The 14990-nt window shown below is 39.8% G+C and overlaps 1 protein-coding gene and 2 long non-coding RNA genes across 8 annotated transcripts in view; 2 read left to right on the top strand and 1 right to left on the bottom strand.

Moving 5' to 3' along the window:
• Nucleotides 1-98: 98 nt before the first annotated feature.
• LOC144316176 (uncharacterized) lies at nt 99-11849 on the top strand. The gene is made up of 2 exons (XR_013382020.1): nt 99-2529; nt 3047-11849. It is a non-coding gene; the product is annotated as an uncharacterized LOC144316176 (long non-coding RNA).
• CACYBP (calcyclin binding protein) lies at nt 3442-14971 on the bottom strand. Of its 4 annotated transcripts, none has more exons than XM_077901763.1 (6): nt 14806-14971; nt 10105-10324; nt 6735-6831; nt 6389-6488; nt 5038-5135; nt 3442-4018 (listed from the first exon to the last, which is right to left on the bottom strand). In XM_077901763.1, exons 2-6 carry the CDS (start codon nt 10208-10210, stop codon nt 3862-3864), a joined length of 558 nt encoding a protein of 185 aa, XP_077757889.1. In that variant the 5' UTR covers nt 10211-10324; nt 14806-14971; the 3' UTR covers nt 3442-3861. The 4 variants fall into 4 exon arrangements, with proteins under 4 accessions (XP_077757889.1, XP_077757887.1, XP_077757890.1 ...); XM_077901761.1 differs by lacking the exon at nt 14806-14971 and adding an exon at nt 14304-14504; XM_077901764.1 differs by lacking the exon at nt 14806-14971 and adding an exon at nt 13946-14098.
• LOC144316174 (uncharacterized) overlaps nt 14195-14990 on the top strand; it is a 31946-nt gene continuing 31150 nt past the window's right edge. The window contains exon 1 of one of the 3 annotated variants that reach the window (XR_013382015.1): nt 14195-14213. This is a non-coding gene — a long non-coding RNA (uncharacterized LOC144316174). Of the gene's footprint in view, nt 14214-14688; nt 14708-14807; nt 14966-14990 lie in introns of those variants that run through there. The other 2 variants (XR_013382016.1, XR_013382012.1) reach the window with 2 other exon arrangements.

The following is a 14990-nucleotide window of genomic DNA, read 5'->3' as shown; positions in this document are numbered from 1 at the left end:
CAAATCCCACGTCGGGCTCCCTGCATGGAGCCTGTTTCTCCCTCTGCCTGTGTCTCTGCCTCTCTTTCTCTTTCTCTCTCTCTCTCTCTGTCTCTCATGAATAAATAAAATCTTTAAAAAAGGGATCCCTGGGTGGCGCAGCGGTTTAGTGCCTGCCTTTGGCCCAGGGCGCGATTCTGGAGTCCCAGGATCGAGTCCCACATCGGGCTCCCTGCATGGAGCCTGCTTCTCCCTCTGCCTGTGTTTCTGCCTCTCTCTCCCCCTATGTCTATCATGAATAAATAAAATCTTTAAAAAAAAAAAATCTTTAAAAAAAATTCTTTCAAAAAAAAAATAGATCGTCTTGTTCAGTAACTCAGCAGTGATCTGCTTCAGTGATAGAAATGTCCAGGGTGTAGTAGGCAAGCACCTATGTAACGTCAGCAAAATATTCCCAGAGCTGACGTCTGAACTTAAGAGGCAAGGGATGAAATTTTGGCAAGGGGAACCGTGGAAGCAGAGGCGCGAAGGCATCAGAGTGGGACAGCAGTCCCTTCACTGGGTGAGAAACATGAAACACGAGACAAAGGCCATCTCACGGAAGATACCACATTCTGGGAAGGTAAGCCTTCAGTGAAATACCAGCTATTGAAAGTTTTGAGCAGAGGATTGATAATCACCAGTTGCCCTACAGACAACAAACAATGGTGTGGTAGATCTAAACCAGTTAGCAGGGTGTCACAATTGTTCTGGAAGACCACGGCCTGAACTAAGGGAGTGGAGGCAAGCAAGAGGATAGATTTTAAGAAGTCTTACTTAGAAAATCAGGCAAGACTTAGAGACTCATTATATTGAAGAGGTAAAGGGGCCTGTGGATTCCTGGTAAGGGGGATTGAATGGATGGTAGAAGGCAACCCCAAGATAGGAAACACAGGAAGAAAAGAATTGGTTTGGAGGAAAAGGGGCAGGTGGGTTGGGCTGAGGTTTCATTCGTGCTGTTTGAGATGCCTGTCTTCCCAGTGGAGAAGTCTGGTGTGCCGCTGCAGAGCAGAGTCTGGAATTTTGGTGGAGGTGAAGCTGTGAGAGAATGATCACAAACTTTGGATTCATGTTTCCCAAGTTTATGTTATAGCTTACGAGCTGGAATGCTCTAGCTAATATCCCGACTAGTAACCCATCAGATCATAACTAGAAGACCACATGTGTTGATTTCTGGCGTTATCAATGGTAGGACACCTGCTTTTCATTTGTTTTCATTTTCCATTGTTTGAATCGGGGATCCCAGTATGATCCATCGACCTTACTTGGTGGCTCATTCTAACGTTTTCAGGTCACTCATTTGTTGGAGGAGCCAGGTCATTTGTCCTGTAGAAGGGTCAACATTTGGCTATTCACGTGTCCTTTATTGCTCCATCCCTAAAACCTAGTTACAGAGACAACTAGATTCAGGCTCAATTTTTAGGAATGCATTTTCACAAGTGAGCTGTGTACTACTTCCAGTCACATCAGAAGGCACCTTTCTGGTTGTCCTCCCATTGGTGGGTCCTGTATCTTGTTGACTTGATGAACGATATTTGGTATTTCCTCATTTTTTGTCATAATGTAATGCAGGCTTACCTTTGTTATTTTCAGACATTTTTTCAAGAATCCCTGATCCTTTTAGTAGGGACGTTTAGAGACCACATATGAGCACTAAGGGTACTGCTGTTTGCTACTGAATTCTGAATTGTTCTTGCCCTTCTGGTGGGTGTTGCTAAGAAATGTGCATTTTAAAAAATAATGGTAAATTTATATTGATTCTGTACTTGTCCAAGTATAAGCTCCTAATGACTTGTTCATTACCTTTATCATGTAATACATATAAATTGCTTCAACGTAAACTGATTTCACTAATTGATCGTAGTGTTAAGACTTCTGTGGGTGTCCCATCTCACTTGCTATGTTAGGTTTCCAAATGTGAGGATTACTTTTTATTTAGCTTTTAAATGTTAAATTTAAAATGGTTCTAAAGTTGAAACTAGACAAAAGTGCACTCACAAGTACCATTCTCATCCCACCTCATTCTTTCCCCTATGTTACCCCCCTTTTTTTTTTGTTTTTGGGTTATTCTAGTTTTTGAAGTACTTGTATGTCTGTGTATTCACACATCTCACCCTTTTAGACACTAAGGTAAGTTTACCATAAACAATTTTCTGTACTTGCTTTTCCTATATCCTGGTGATCAATCTTTATCAGTATCTAGAAAGTCATTTCTTCTTGTGACTGTAAGGACCTCCTATGTAGATAGGTTTATTCAGCTAGTCCTGTTAACATTTGGGTATTCCAATTTTTTTCATTTATCATTCCAAATTTTTGCCAGTGTTAGCTGTGAGGTAAGAGGCTAGAAGTAGAATTGTCAAAGGATAAATGCAAATATAATTCTGGTGGGTATTAACAACAGTTTTAACCTTCACCTTTATTCCATTCCCATATTAGGTATTTCCCCATACTCTCAACAGATTAAACTTTTGGGAATTTTTCCAGTAAAAGTGTTTTTGTCTTCTGAACAAGGTGAGGATCTTTTGCATATATTGAAGTCATTTATATTGCTTTTTCTATGAAGCTGGTTTGGGAATCCTCAGTATGTCCTGTTTTGGGTACTACTGTGGAGTCTTTGCCATGTGAACATTATGTAGTTAAAATCGTCCAGATTTAGCTTTGACTTCTAGATTTGAAATCACATAGTATAGTCTTGGAGCTCTGTCCGTGTGTCTTAAGTATTCATAAGGCTTCATTTTGACATTGAGAACTTTGATCTGTTTGGCTGTTATGTCAAATGCTCAGCTCTCTTGCAGTTTTGAAATGCTGTTACTGTTACTATATTCTAAAAGTTACCTATGTGTTAATTTAAAACCCTACTGCTTTTACCAAATTCTCTTAATTGTAGTTAGATGTGTTTAATTGCTTTCTTTTTATCTAATTGTATTGGCAAATACAACGTAGTAATGAAGATCACAAGGCATCTTCTGATTTTTTGGAGTAAACTCTAAAATCCTCCCTTTTAAAAGCCTTTTTTTTTTTTTTTAAGACTTTATTCATTTATTCATGAGAGACACAGAGAGGCAGAGACACAGGCAAAAGGAGAAGCAGGCTCCATGTAGGGAGCCCGACGTGGGATTCGATCCTGGGTCTCCAGCATCAGGCCCTGGGCCGAAGGTGGCGCTAAACCGCTGAGCTACCCCGGCTGCCCTTAAAAGCCTTTCTTAACATACTCCTGGACAGAACTATTCCATTGAACAAAACCTAATCAACTACTGAACATAGAATAGATGGATTTTTATTTTTAGATTTAGTTTTATTTCTGAACATTTAAATCTAGAGGAAAACGTCTGATTGGTTTAGTAGGGCATGGTTAATGTGTGGTATATAAAGCTGCTCAGAGAAAAAACTATTGCAATCTTGAAACACAGATACAAATTCTCATTTTATGCAAAAATTCAGGTTTTATTTTTACTTATTCTTACATTGGTGGGAGCTGATTATCAAGAACTTATAGGCAAACAATAACTTTTCTACCTCTTAGCAGAACAAAAATACACACAATGTGGCATTATCATTAGGCAAGACTTGCTTTTTTTTACATTTCACACAAGAATACAATATTATCCTTTTTTGAACAAATGCCCAGATTACTAAGGAAACCATCTTTGGAGGAAGTGTTTTAATAAGCATATTTTATTTAAATAAATCCTCCAGGAGGAAATGGGAGAGTTCACTGCCTTTACTTAGAAGAAGGCTATGTAAGTAGTTATCTGTCAGATTTATCTGTGCAGCTCACCAACATTTCCTCATTGGAAACATCAATATTTCCACATCACAGTTCCCAAAATGACTTTTAAAGTCTTAAAATTCTGTGTCTCCTTTGGCTTGCTTCTCTCTTGATTCCACCCAGGCTTTATTAATGGTTCGCTTCATATCATCATCTCCATCTTCATAAATTTTCTTTAGCACATTCATCAATCCCTCACTGGGATCTGTTTCAGTGTCATAGGAGGGCTTTCTGTAAGAAAAAGAAAACAATCAGTAATGGAGATAGATATCTATCTAAATGATCCCATTTACTGATATGATATGGTACTTAATATAATTAGTGCCTCTGGCTCTATGTCCAGGAAGGACTAATTAACTTTACATTTTTCACTTCTCTCGTTAAGGGCCAGCTCGCATAACTAGGTACTGAGGATGCAACAAGAGAAAAACATGGTCCTGTACACAGGCAATTTGTTCTAGATTTAAGTCAATTCAGATACATATAGTTCCTAACCCTAGCCAACCAAGTGCACCAGGCTACAGGGGAGGAGTGAAAGAAACAAGTTAATGTAGGACATCACCGCTGCAGTACATTCAAGCAGAGGAACAGGTTGACCTAGAATGGAAGTATCTTTAAATAAACACTTTTTAGAATAGCCATTAAGTAGGATAAAAATAGTCTTTTTTACTCTATGCCAGTGAGAGTGAAACTAATTACATATGAGAAACTTTTGTGGAATTCAAAAAGTGTATCTAGGTATCTGGGACTAATGAAATGGAACCTCTGGGAATGGACACACAAGCTACATAGAAGCACAACTGGCCGGGCTCCTGGATGGCTTATTTGGTTATGTGTCTGACTCTTGGTTTCAGCTCAGGTCATCATCTCAGAGTCGAGAGATGGAGAGCCCTGTGTCAGGCTCTGTACTGGGTGTGGAGCCCTTTAAGATTCTCTCTCCCTTGGCTGCGCCGCATTCCCCGCCCCCCCAAATCTGCTCACACATGATCCCTCTCTTAAAAGCCCAGGGTTAAGAACCAATACAAAAGACCCAATCAAAACTAAGTCCACTGTAAAAAGCAACTTCCTGGACATGTGCCCTCCTTAGATAAGTGGACAGAAAGATGTAAGATGCTTGGGTTACTCAGAGAACATTAAGAGGTAAATGGTCAAATCACATACAACTCTTATCCACAATGGCAAAGTGTTAAAAATCTACAATCCCAGCAAAGAATACATTAAAATTCTTAAAGAAATGAAAGTAAACTCACTCTTTCTCTTTGCATTCTTTTTCAACCTGAGTCAGGTAGTCCCACCGTGTGTTTTCTGCTTTCTTTCTACATAAGATAAGAACTGTATCTGTCTTGACCTGGAAGAAAACAAGTACAACTTACAGCATGTGGCGATAAACATGGTTATTTGGAAAACATTTACTCAATCAAGTTACTATTATGTTAAGACAAAAACCAAGACAAAGAAGGTGTTAATGGGGTTTGAGGGAAGAACTTCATTAGGAAAGGCCTCTGTGAGGTGAAATCTGAGCTGTGACCCAAGATCCAGAAGGGCACAGCAAGATAGGCTATAAAACAGGATGATTTTGGTGGGTCTGATAAAAAAAAAAAAAAGAGTGTGTGTGGTGGGATTTTGGTGATTGAAGGAGAGTGATAGAGTAAGAGGGATCAGAGATAGGCACAAAGCAAAATCATATAATTTCAACTGTTTCAACAACAATCCATGTAATTCCCAGGATTCTTTTGAGTATTTATTCAACTATGAGATTAATGGATGAAGGAGGAAGCACGGAGACACAAGCTAATTAATAAATTATATTCTAATACTGCCTTTAAGCTGCTACATAATTATGTAAACACAGATGGCAGAATGGCACATTTATGTGCCAGCTGCATTAAACCTTATTTCACTTAAATAGAAAAGAGATTATCTGAATTAGTGAAAAGTGTAGTAGTTTAAAAGGCTATTTATTTTTATAGATTTTACTAATTCTAGTTAGGCTAAGTCCTTAGCCTAACTTAGCTTAATTAAGTCTTTTTATGTATCAAAAATTTAGGTATGGTGCTTCTAATAATAGCTACCATTAATTTAACCATTTTATATGTATTTCATTTCAGTATATAATTTCAGCTTTGTAAAATAAATTATTCCCATTGTACAAATGAGGAAACTGAGGCACAGAATGATTGAGCTGCCAGAAAGTCACAACTAGTAAGTGGCAAAACTGACATTAAAATTCTTTTTATTTTTTTGACATTAATATTCAAGCTCACTCTTAATCAATTTAGAAGCTTATTCCCCTCCTGATTTATTTTTTTCCCCTCCTGATTTAAATGCAATATTCTTATAATGATCTATTCTAGAGGCAAGAGTTGACAAAGGGCCAGATAGTTAATATTTTAGGCTTCTGGCGCAGCTACTTAATTATGCCATTATAACATAATCAGCGCCAGAGAACACACAAACAAGAGAATAGGGGGGCCTGTTCCAATAACATAGCCATCAGGCTGTAGTTGCTGATCCATTACAGAAAAATTCTAGTTTTTCTCAATTCTAAATTAACCTGGTTCAATTTAATGAGGTTTCACAATAAAATAAAAGCAAACTTACCTTTTTTGAACTGCCTTCCACAGAGATGGGTTTTAAGAGATTGTTCACAATCATGGAGTAACTCTTCCCATTTAGATTCTTTACCAAAAGATCAAATGACCTACAATACAATAGTGAATACATGATCTTTCTGGTTATATGAGAGGTGCTCTATAGCTCTTGTGGAAAAAAGCCATAAGTTTTATTTTAGGATGTGCATTTGTCCATCCTTGGTGATATTAACCTCTTCAAAGTAGGTGGAAAGGAGAATTCTAAATTTAAACAGTTTTAGAAACTGACAAGAAAAGGAGTAATAAGGCAATCTCTGACTTAATGATCATTATACTTCCCATTTGTGAGAACTCACCTCTCTGTGAAATGCACCTGCACATTCTCGGTGGGGACCTGATGAACTCCAGTTAAAGTAATGTAGATTTTCACAAATTTATCTGACTGATCCCATCCTAGTAATAACAAAAAAGGGACATGAATAAAGTCAGTAACTATCTCTAGAACAGCAAATGCATATGGCTCCTAAAACTGTTGGAAACTAAATTCTAGTATTAGAAACATGGGAAATATTAAAAATATAAGAAATTTTCTAGATGGAGAAATTGAGCTTGTAACAAAGCTACAAAATCTACCCAAAATTAGGCATCTAGCTAGTGGCAGAACTTCTAAAATCCAGGTTTTTTTAAACACAGAGCTCCCCCTTTTTTAATTCATTAGAATAAGGAATATGATCATTTAACACATTCTTTAAGAATAGTTCATTTTTCTACCACCACACACAAAAATAAACTTAAAATAGACAAGGACCAAAATGTGAGACATGAAACCCTAAGCTTCTAGAAGAGAACACGGACAATAGTGGCTTTGGCATTGGCCAGAGCAACATTTTTCTAGATGTGGCTCTTGAGGCACAAAACAAAAGCAAAAACAGTTATGTCCACACTAAAATAAATAGCTTTTGTATATAAAAGAACTATCAATGAAATGAAAAGGCCACCTACTGAATGGGATAAGATATCTGCAAGTAATCTGATTAGGGGTTAATATATAAAATAAAGAACTTGCATATAATTCAACACCAAAACCCCTCAAACAATCCAATTAAAATATGGGCAGAGGACCTGAATAAATGTTTTCCCAAAGGACATACAGTTAGCCAAGACACATGAAAAGATGTACAACATCACTAATCATAGGAAATACCAATCAAAACTACAATGAGATGTTACCTTACATCTGGTCAGAATGTCTAGAATTTAAAAGAAAAAAAAAATCATGAAATAACAAATGTGAGTGTGGATATGGAGAAAAAGGAACCCTTGTACACTGTGGGAATATAAATTGGTACAGCCAAAGTAGAAAACAGTTATGGAGCTTAATCAGTTAATTCAAAATAGGAATACCATTATGATTCAGTAAATTTACTATGGGGTATTTACTTGTGGAAAACAAAAACACTACTTTGAAAAGATACATGAGGGATCCCTGGGTGGCGCAGCGGTTTGGCGCCTGCCTTTGGCCCAGGGCACGATCCTGGAGACCCGGGATCGAATCCCACGTCGGGCTCCCGGTGCATGGAGCCTGCTTCTCCCTCTGCCTGTGTCTCTGCCTCTCTCTCTCTCTCTCTCTCTATCATAAATAAATAAAAATTTAAAAAAAAAAAAAAAAAAGAAAAGATACATGAAAAAAAAAAAAAAAAGATACATGCACCCCTATGTTTACTGCAACATTATTTACAATAGCCAAAAGAGGGAAGCGACCTAAGTGTCTGTAAACAGATGAATGGATAAAGATGTGGTACATAGGACAATGGAATTACTACTACTCAGCCATAAAAAAGGAGATTTTGCTATTCACAACATGGATGGCTCTAGAGAGTATTATGCTAAGTCAAATACTGTATGATTTCATTTATATGTTGAATCTGAAAAACCAAGCAAAATCAAAAATAAATCCCTAAGTACTGAGAACAAACCAATGGTTGCCTGGGTTAAGGGGAAGAAATAGGCACAGTGGTAAAGGGGTGTAGGAGATACAGGCTTCTAGTTATGGGATGAATAAATTGGGGAGAATATAAGGCACAGCATAATATAGATGACACTATAATAGCATTGTACAGTGACAAATGGGTAGTTACACTTGTGAGCACAGCATTAACAGAGAGGTGCTGAATCACTATGCTGTACACCCGAAACTAATGTCTCATTGTGGGTCACCTATACTCAAATTTAAAAAGCAGTTTCTTTTTGTGGAAATTTTGTCCTTTACCTAAGGATCCATAATTCTCTATTAAACTAATGGCTAAATATTAGTATTACCTAATTTCATAATCATTTGTTTCTCTAAACAGTTCAAAGGCAATCATAGCTTTTTCAATTCCCTTCCCTGACACAGTAAAATATAGGTCCGATTCATCCAAATCTAATTTGACTAACCTACCAATATACCTACTAAATGCCATTTCAGTATATATTATCAAACTATTCATATTAGTCTCTAACCTACATGAATTCTGTCAACAAAAAAATAAAACTTCACATAAAAATGTTTACAAATTTATTATGTATATATAGGTTGTGTGTATTAGATGAATTCTGTCAACAAAAAAATACAAACTTCACATAAAAACGTTTACAAATTTATTGTATATATATAGGTTGTGTGTGTGTGTATATATATATCCTTGACTGTCCCTTGCTTAGTCCTATAGAATAGAAATGTAGTGTTAATCAAAAGACATTCTAAAGGGTTTCTGAAGACCTACATCTAGTTTCTTCCCATTCATTTGATCCATCTTCCACATTGAGTTCCACATTGAGAAGTTTCTCCCTTAACGCAAATCAAGGTTGCTGGGTATATGCCGTAATCCTATAAGCTTAAACCAGTTTCTTATAGTCAAGTACAAAGCATACCTCACTATACTATACTACAGCTCTTAAGCACAGCACAGTTTTCCATTATGACAATATGGAAAATACATGCTGCCTCTCATGGCTCTATGCGTGTTGTCTGCTCACACAATCCCCTTCCTTTTCTTACACTTGCCAAATTCAACCTTCAACCTCAAATGTCTCTTCTAAGTCTCCATTCCCTACCTCCTTCAGATTACATCAGCTGTATTCCCACAAAACTTCACAACCTTTGTTTCATTTGAGCAAATATTAAGTAATATTTGTCCTAGACATTGCGAGCACAAAGAAAAATGACTATCCCAAAATGATCTGAGGGAAAATGGTATCATTTACATGTTATGGTGTTAGTTGTATGTCTGTGTCCTAATCACACCACAAGCAAGGATTGGGTCTTGGTCACTATTGTGCATCTACAGGCCCAAGCACAAGAGTGACATAGATCAGGCACTCAAAACTGTTTCTTGAATTTACCTACATTCCTTTCTTTAGATAATACTGCTCATTGTTTAGCAAAATAAAATGCAAAACAGGATTAAAACAAAACAACTGTGTTCCTTAAATGCTGAACATATTTCAGAATAGGTTCATTCTCATTGCCACTCACTATATATATCATCTTGCTCTTGCTGACAGCTTTTAAATCTGTTCTTTCCCTTTTCATCTCTTCCAGAGATCTTAATAAAATGGGTCTTGTCTTTCAAACCACCAAAAACAGACTATTTTAAAAATTAGTGGGTCTAATTTAGTGGGTCACTACTGAGAAATAAGTTGCTGGAAGGCAGAAAGAGCTGGATGTAGGGTAGTGAGTCATACCGTAATTACTGATTTTTACTGTATATCCTGTTGTAATGGGAGCAACCACAGCGGCTGGCTTCTCATTGTCAAGAAGTTCTGCTTTTCTCTGTGATTTCTGTTGCATCTTGTTCTTGATTTCTGTCTCGATCTTGGATTTTTCAACTGTAAGGGCATCACGTACTCTTTTTCTATTGGCCTTTTCCAGAAGCACCTTCACCTCTTCTAGATCTTTCTGTAGCTGTGTTAAAATAGAAGGTAAGTTAGCTATGACAAATATAATAATAGCTGGATATTGTGCCTACTAGTCATTTCAGCTTACTGAAAAGCCAAGAATTGAGAGATTCATTGAAATTTTCTAGGGTTGGGCTGCAACCTGAGATTCTTTTCTCCAGCCTATTGAGCTGTAAATAACTAAAGCTTCCGAAAACTTAAAGTAACAATAATGAATCAAACCTATATTTCCCAGTTTGGTAGCTGTTATCTGCCTTTGTTTTGGAACATTTTATTTACAAGATACTGTGATTCATAAAAGTTGAATGAAGCAATGTTATATTTATGTATTTCCTTAAAACATGTTTAGTCATCGTATTAGGAATTTTAAAAATCTTAAAAAAGATAAGTGAATACACAATGAACATGGTGAAATGCTACAGCAACTTTACTGAGTGAGGTAGTCTACTTTCTGTGACTGGTTCTTACCCCAACTACTAGACATTAAAAATTTTCTATTTTTAAGAAATAAAAAAATAAAGACATTATGATGCTTTTAAGAAAAAATCTTGGGACGTCTGGGTGGCTCAGTGGGTGAACATCTGCCTTTAGCTCAGGTCGTGGTCCTGGGGTCCTGGGATTGAGTCCCGCATCAGGCTCCCCAGAGGGAGCCTGCTTCTCCCTCTGCCCATGTCTCTGCTTTTCTACATCTCTCGTGAATACATAAAATCTTAAAAAAAGAAAAGAAAAGGTCTTGTTCTGAATCTCCTGGTTAATGTAGTCAAAAGTCTGGGTCTTAGTTGCCCCATAGAGGAGAAGTACCTAGGCAAAATATCCAAACTGCGACACACTCCTGGATCACTGAAAAACCACCTGTTCTTTTCTCTGCGTGCCAATACATCGCCTACCAGTGTTTATTTCTACTTTCTAGAGAGAGGGCCAATATTTTATGAAGTTCTATAGTTGAAGACACTCTTTGATAATTAATCAGCTTAAAACCTTTTCCCCAATTATCCTCTGATATACTACAAATGCAAAAGATCCTTGCAAACAAGGATTTCATTTTTCTTAAAATAACTACATTCTGGCTTAATAGCAATCTGACCTTGTACACTTTAGCCTGAAATCATATTTTAAAAATGCAATATAAAAGTCTTTAAATGCAGGGATCCCTGGGTGGCTCAGCAGTTTAGTGCCTGCCTTCGGCCCAGGGCGTGATCCTGGAGTCCCAGGATCGAGTCCGGCGTCGGGCTCCTTGCATGGAGCCTGCTTCTCCCTCTGCCTGTGTCTCTGCCTCTAATGAATTAAAAAAACAAAACAAAACAAAACAAAAACTTTAAATGCTTGATAACTCAGTATAATGTCCAAGTAGAGTTTTAAAGTCTTTGTTTTCTAAGTCTTACAAAATGAAGAGAAAAACAAATGCTTTCTACCCCTTAGTCTTTTATCATCTCATTTAACTCTGATGCTCTCACTTCACTTACCGTTAACTACTAGGATGGTAAATAAAAAGTCCAACTGTGGCAGTTCTCCTGTCCTTATTTATCTACTCGCCTCCCCCCAAAAACTCATATTACTAAGACAATACTGCAATTTCATCTTTTTAAGCACAGATCCAAGATGCTTTTGTTCGAAGCAATATTTCATTATGGTGATCTAAAAAATTCACATGGATTCTAACACCAATATGATAAAAATTTTGAAATGTAAAATCAGTGTATTTGTTCCCAAGTAAGGATTCAGGTAATAACAACAACAAAATAGAAAATATATCAAGTCTAAACAAGATGTTTTATTTTTTTGACTGGATAGATACCCTTTTTTCTAGCAGACTTAACTCTGAGAATTAGGGATTCTCAGGCCCTCTTTACAGCCAGTTTTGACTCACATACTATAAAAAAAAGGGAGCCACTCTAATTCTGAGGCGACTTTCCAACAGGCCTATTTTTAATTCCTCAGTTCTGTTATTTGCAGACCTGAAACCAGTAACATTGATCCCTTTGGTACTTTTTCTGCACACATACTTATGACATAGATACAGCAGTTTCTCATCTAATTTACCTCAGCATTCGTGTTCCTTATGCAAAATCACACATTCCTTTTACCGCCACCCATAAACATATTCAAGCTTTATCTTATCTATTTCCGATTTCTTCAACAAGAAGCATTAAAACCAAAGGGTCTCAAAATAAGCAAAGGAGTTTGAATACAGCCATCACATCAAGCACATGAAAAAAGATGCTCAACATCTTTAATCATTTAGGAAATGTGCATCAAAATCACAATAGGATGCCACTTCCCACCCCCAGGGTGGCCAATATCAACAAAAATCCCCCCCCCCCCCCATAACAAGTCTTACAAGGGTAGGTGGAAACTGATGCCTTCATACAGTTTGTGGTAATGTGGTACAGCCACTTTGAAAAAAAGAATTCACGAGCTCCTGCAATTCCACTCTTAGATACACACCTCACAGAATTGGAAACACGTCCACATAAAAAGCTGTACACAATATTCACAGCAGCACAGTTCACAATGGCCAAAAATCATCCAAATGTCCATCAACCGATAAAGAAGAAACAAAATGTGGCATATCCATATAATGGAATATTATTCAGCCATAAAAAAGGAAAACCCGCCACACCACGGAGGAGCTAGAGATTATGTTAAGTGAAAAAAGCCAAAAAGCAAAAGGCCACATACCGTAAGATTCCATTTATATGAAATGTCCACAATAGGCAAATCCACAGAGACAAAGCAATTAGTGGTTGTGGAGGGACAATCGTAAGGGATGGCCTAATACGCTTAATAGGTTTCTCTTGGTGATGACGTGAATGTTGTGGAATTATAAAGAAGTGACAGCTGTGCAACACTGAATGTACTAAACAGCAATGGACAACACACTTTAAAATGATTGAACAGTGAATTTTATATCAAACAAAAACAACCCCAGAAACCTGAGTGTATTTTTAACTACCTCAACTGAGGAAAAATCCCTGATTTTGAAGAGGGCTAATACGGAGCTATCCATAAAGTGTGCCCGTAAAGCCACTGCAGAGGTGGTTTCCCCAGGGCACTCGGGCAGCCAAGGCCTATCTGTGACAGAACATAGACCCGGGGCAAGGGATCCAGTATAATACGTACCCACGCACACACGCATTTTCTTCATCTACAGCAGATTCTAAGGACTTCCAAGTCAGGTATGAGATTTCTCAAACTTGTTCATATTGAGGGAAAGATTTCCAGAGAACAAATCTAGTTAACACTCAGCAGTATCATGTACGGAGAACCACCTTGGGCCAGGAAAAGGGCAATGCAAGTACGGTTTATTCCCATTTTGAAAGTGCGCGAACTAAGTCTTCAAAAAAAAGTTAAACCGTTCCTGTTCAGACTTCACAGAGCTTACAAGAGAAAATGGCTATTTCCCACCGCTAGTAACACTTAACCGTCCAATTTACTTAGTTTTAAAGCCCACATAGCACGCTACAGTTTGCCAGGCAGGGTTTTCAACATTTAATAGTAGTGCCTGGCCTTTCTAACTCGGAAATGGACACTGCTGTGGGGCCGAGAAGCGCACAACTCGCCCCGAGGCACACAGCCACTAAAGCGCGCTGAGAAAACGCGACTGGAAGCCGAGCGCCGGCAGCCTCACCCGGCGGAGTGCACCTCGGTTTCTGCAGCCAGCGTTTACGTAAAGCAGCCTCGCGTCGTCGGGCTCGGCCGGCGGGAGCGGCGGGGCCTGAGGGGAACGTGAAGGTGACCGGCCCGCCCCGCTCCCCGGGGGCACCACTTCAGCGGAGGCCGGAGGCCGGAAGCCGGCAGGGGCCGCTGCAGGTGGGCGGCGGGTCGGCCGAGGCAGAGCTCCGGGAGCCGACGACGCAGGAAGGAGCCAGGGAGGCGGCCGCCGGCTCCTCCGCTAGGTACGGGGGGCGGGGGGCGGGGGGCGGGCGCGAGCGCCGGCGCTCGAAGCCCCGCACGGCCGCGTGAGGAAGATGAAGCCAGACCCTTACCTCTTCCAAAGCTGAAGCCATGGTCGGGCTGATCAGGCAAGGCCCGAGCTGCAGCCGCGCAGGGGAGGGAACAGGAAACACCGCACGGAACGCGCTCGCCCGGACGCAGGCCCCACCCGCACGGCTCGCAGCGCCCCAAGCCTGCGCGCACACCCGACCCGGCGCGAGACCCGGCCCGCCTCCCGCACGCGGCGCCTCTGGAACCTTCGCGAGTCCGTCGCCGGCGCACCCCCCCCAACCCCTCACTCCGCGCGCGCGCCGCCCGCCTCGCCTAGCCCCGCCCAGCCCCGCCCCGCCGACCCTGGCCCCGCCCCTCCCGCCGAGCCTCCTAGCAACGCTCAACTCTCGCGAGCAAACCAGCAGCTCGAGAACAGTAACGCCTCTTCCTCCCCGCCCGGGAAACTGTACGTGTTCTACTTTGACCTCGCGTGTCCCCGCTGCGCAGTCGCAGCTCAGAACCGCTGTCATGACGCGCCTTAACCCAACCCCGGAAATAACGTACTGGTCTTTGGGGTCCAAACCGGAAGTTGGTTAGAGTCGGCTGGTTTCGTCCCCTGGAGGGCTGCCATCTTGTCTAAAGCTAGTTTATGAGCGTTTGCGAGAAACGGACCCCAGGGGGGAGAAGAGGCAGCCTTTTTATGTTAAAACGGAAAAGACTGACAGTTAGTGTCCTGAAGGGAACAGTTC

This window comes from Canis aureus, chromosome 6 (assembly GCF_053574225.1).
Source record: "Canis aureus isolate CA01 chromosome 6, VMU_Caureus_v.1.0, whole genome shotgun sequence".
NCBI classification, from domain to species: Eukaryota; Metazoa; Chordata; class Mammalia; order Carnivora; family Canidae; genus Canis; species Canis aureus.
Note: the sequence above shows the minus strand (reverse complement) of the source record. Positions and strands in the feature narration are given on the sequence as shown.

Coding starts and splice junctions, on each gene's coding strand:
- CACYBP (XM_077901761.1), bottom strand. CDS start 14,324: ATGGCTTCAGCTTTGGAAGAG. Junction 6,489..6,734: donor CAGGTGCATTTCACAGAGAG/GTGAGTTCTCAC, acceptor ATTGTATTGTAG/GTCATTTGATCTTTTGGTAA. Junction 4,019..5,037: donor AAAGAATGCAAAGAGAAAGA/GTGAGTTTACTT, acceptor TTTTTCTTACAG/AAAGCCCTCCTATGACACTG.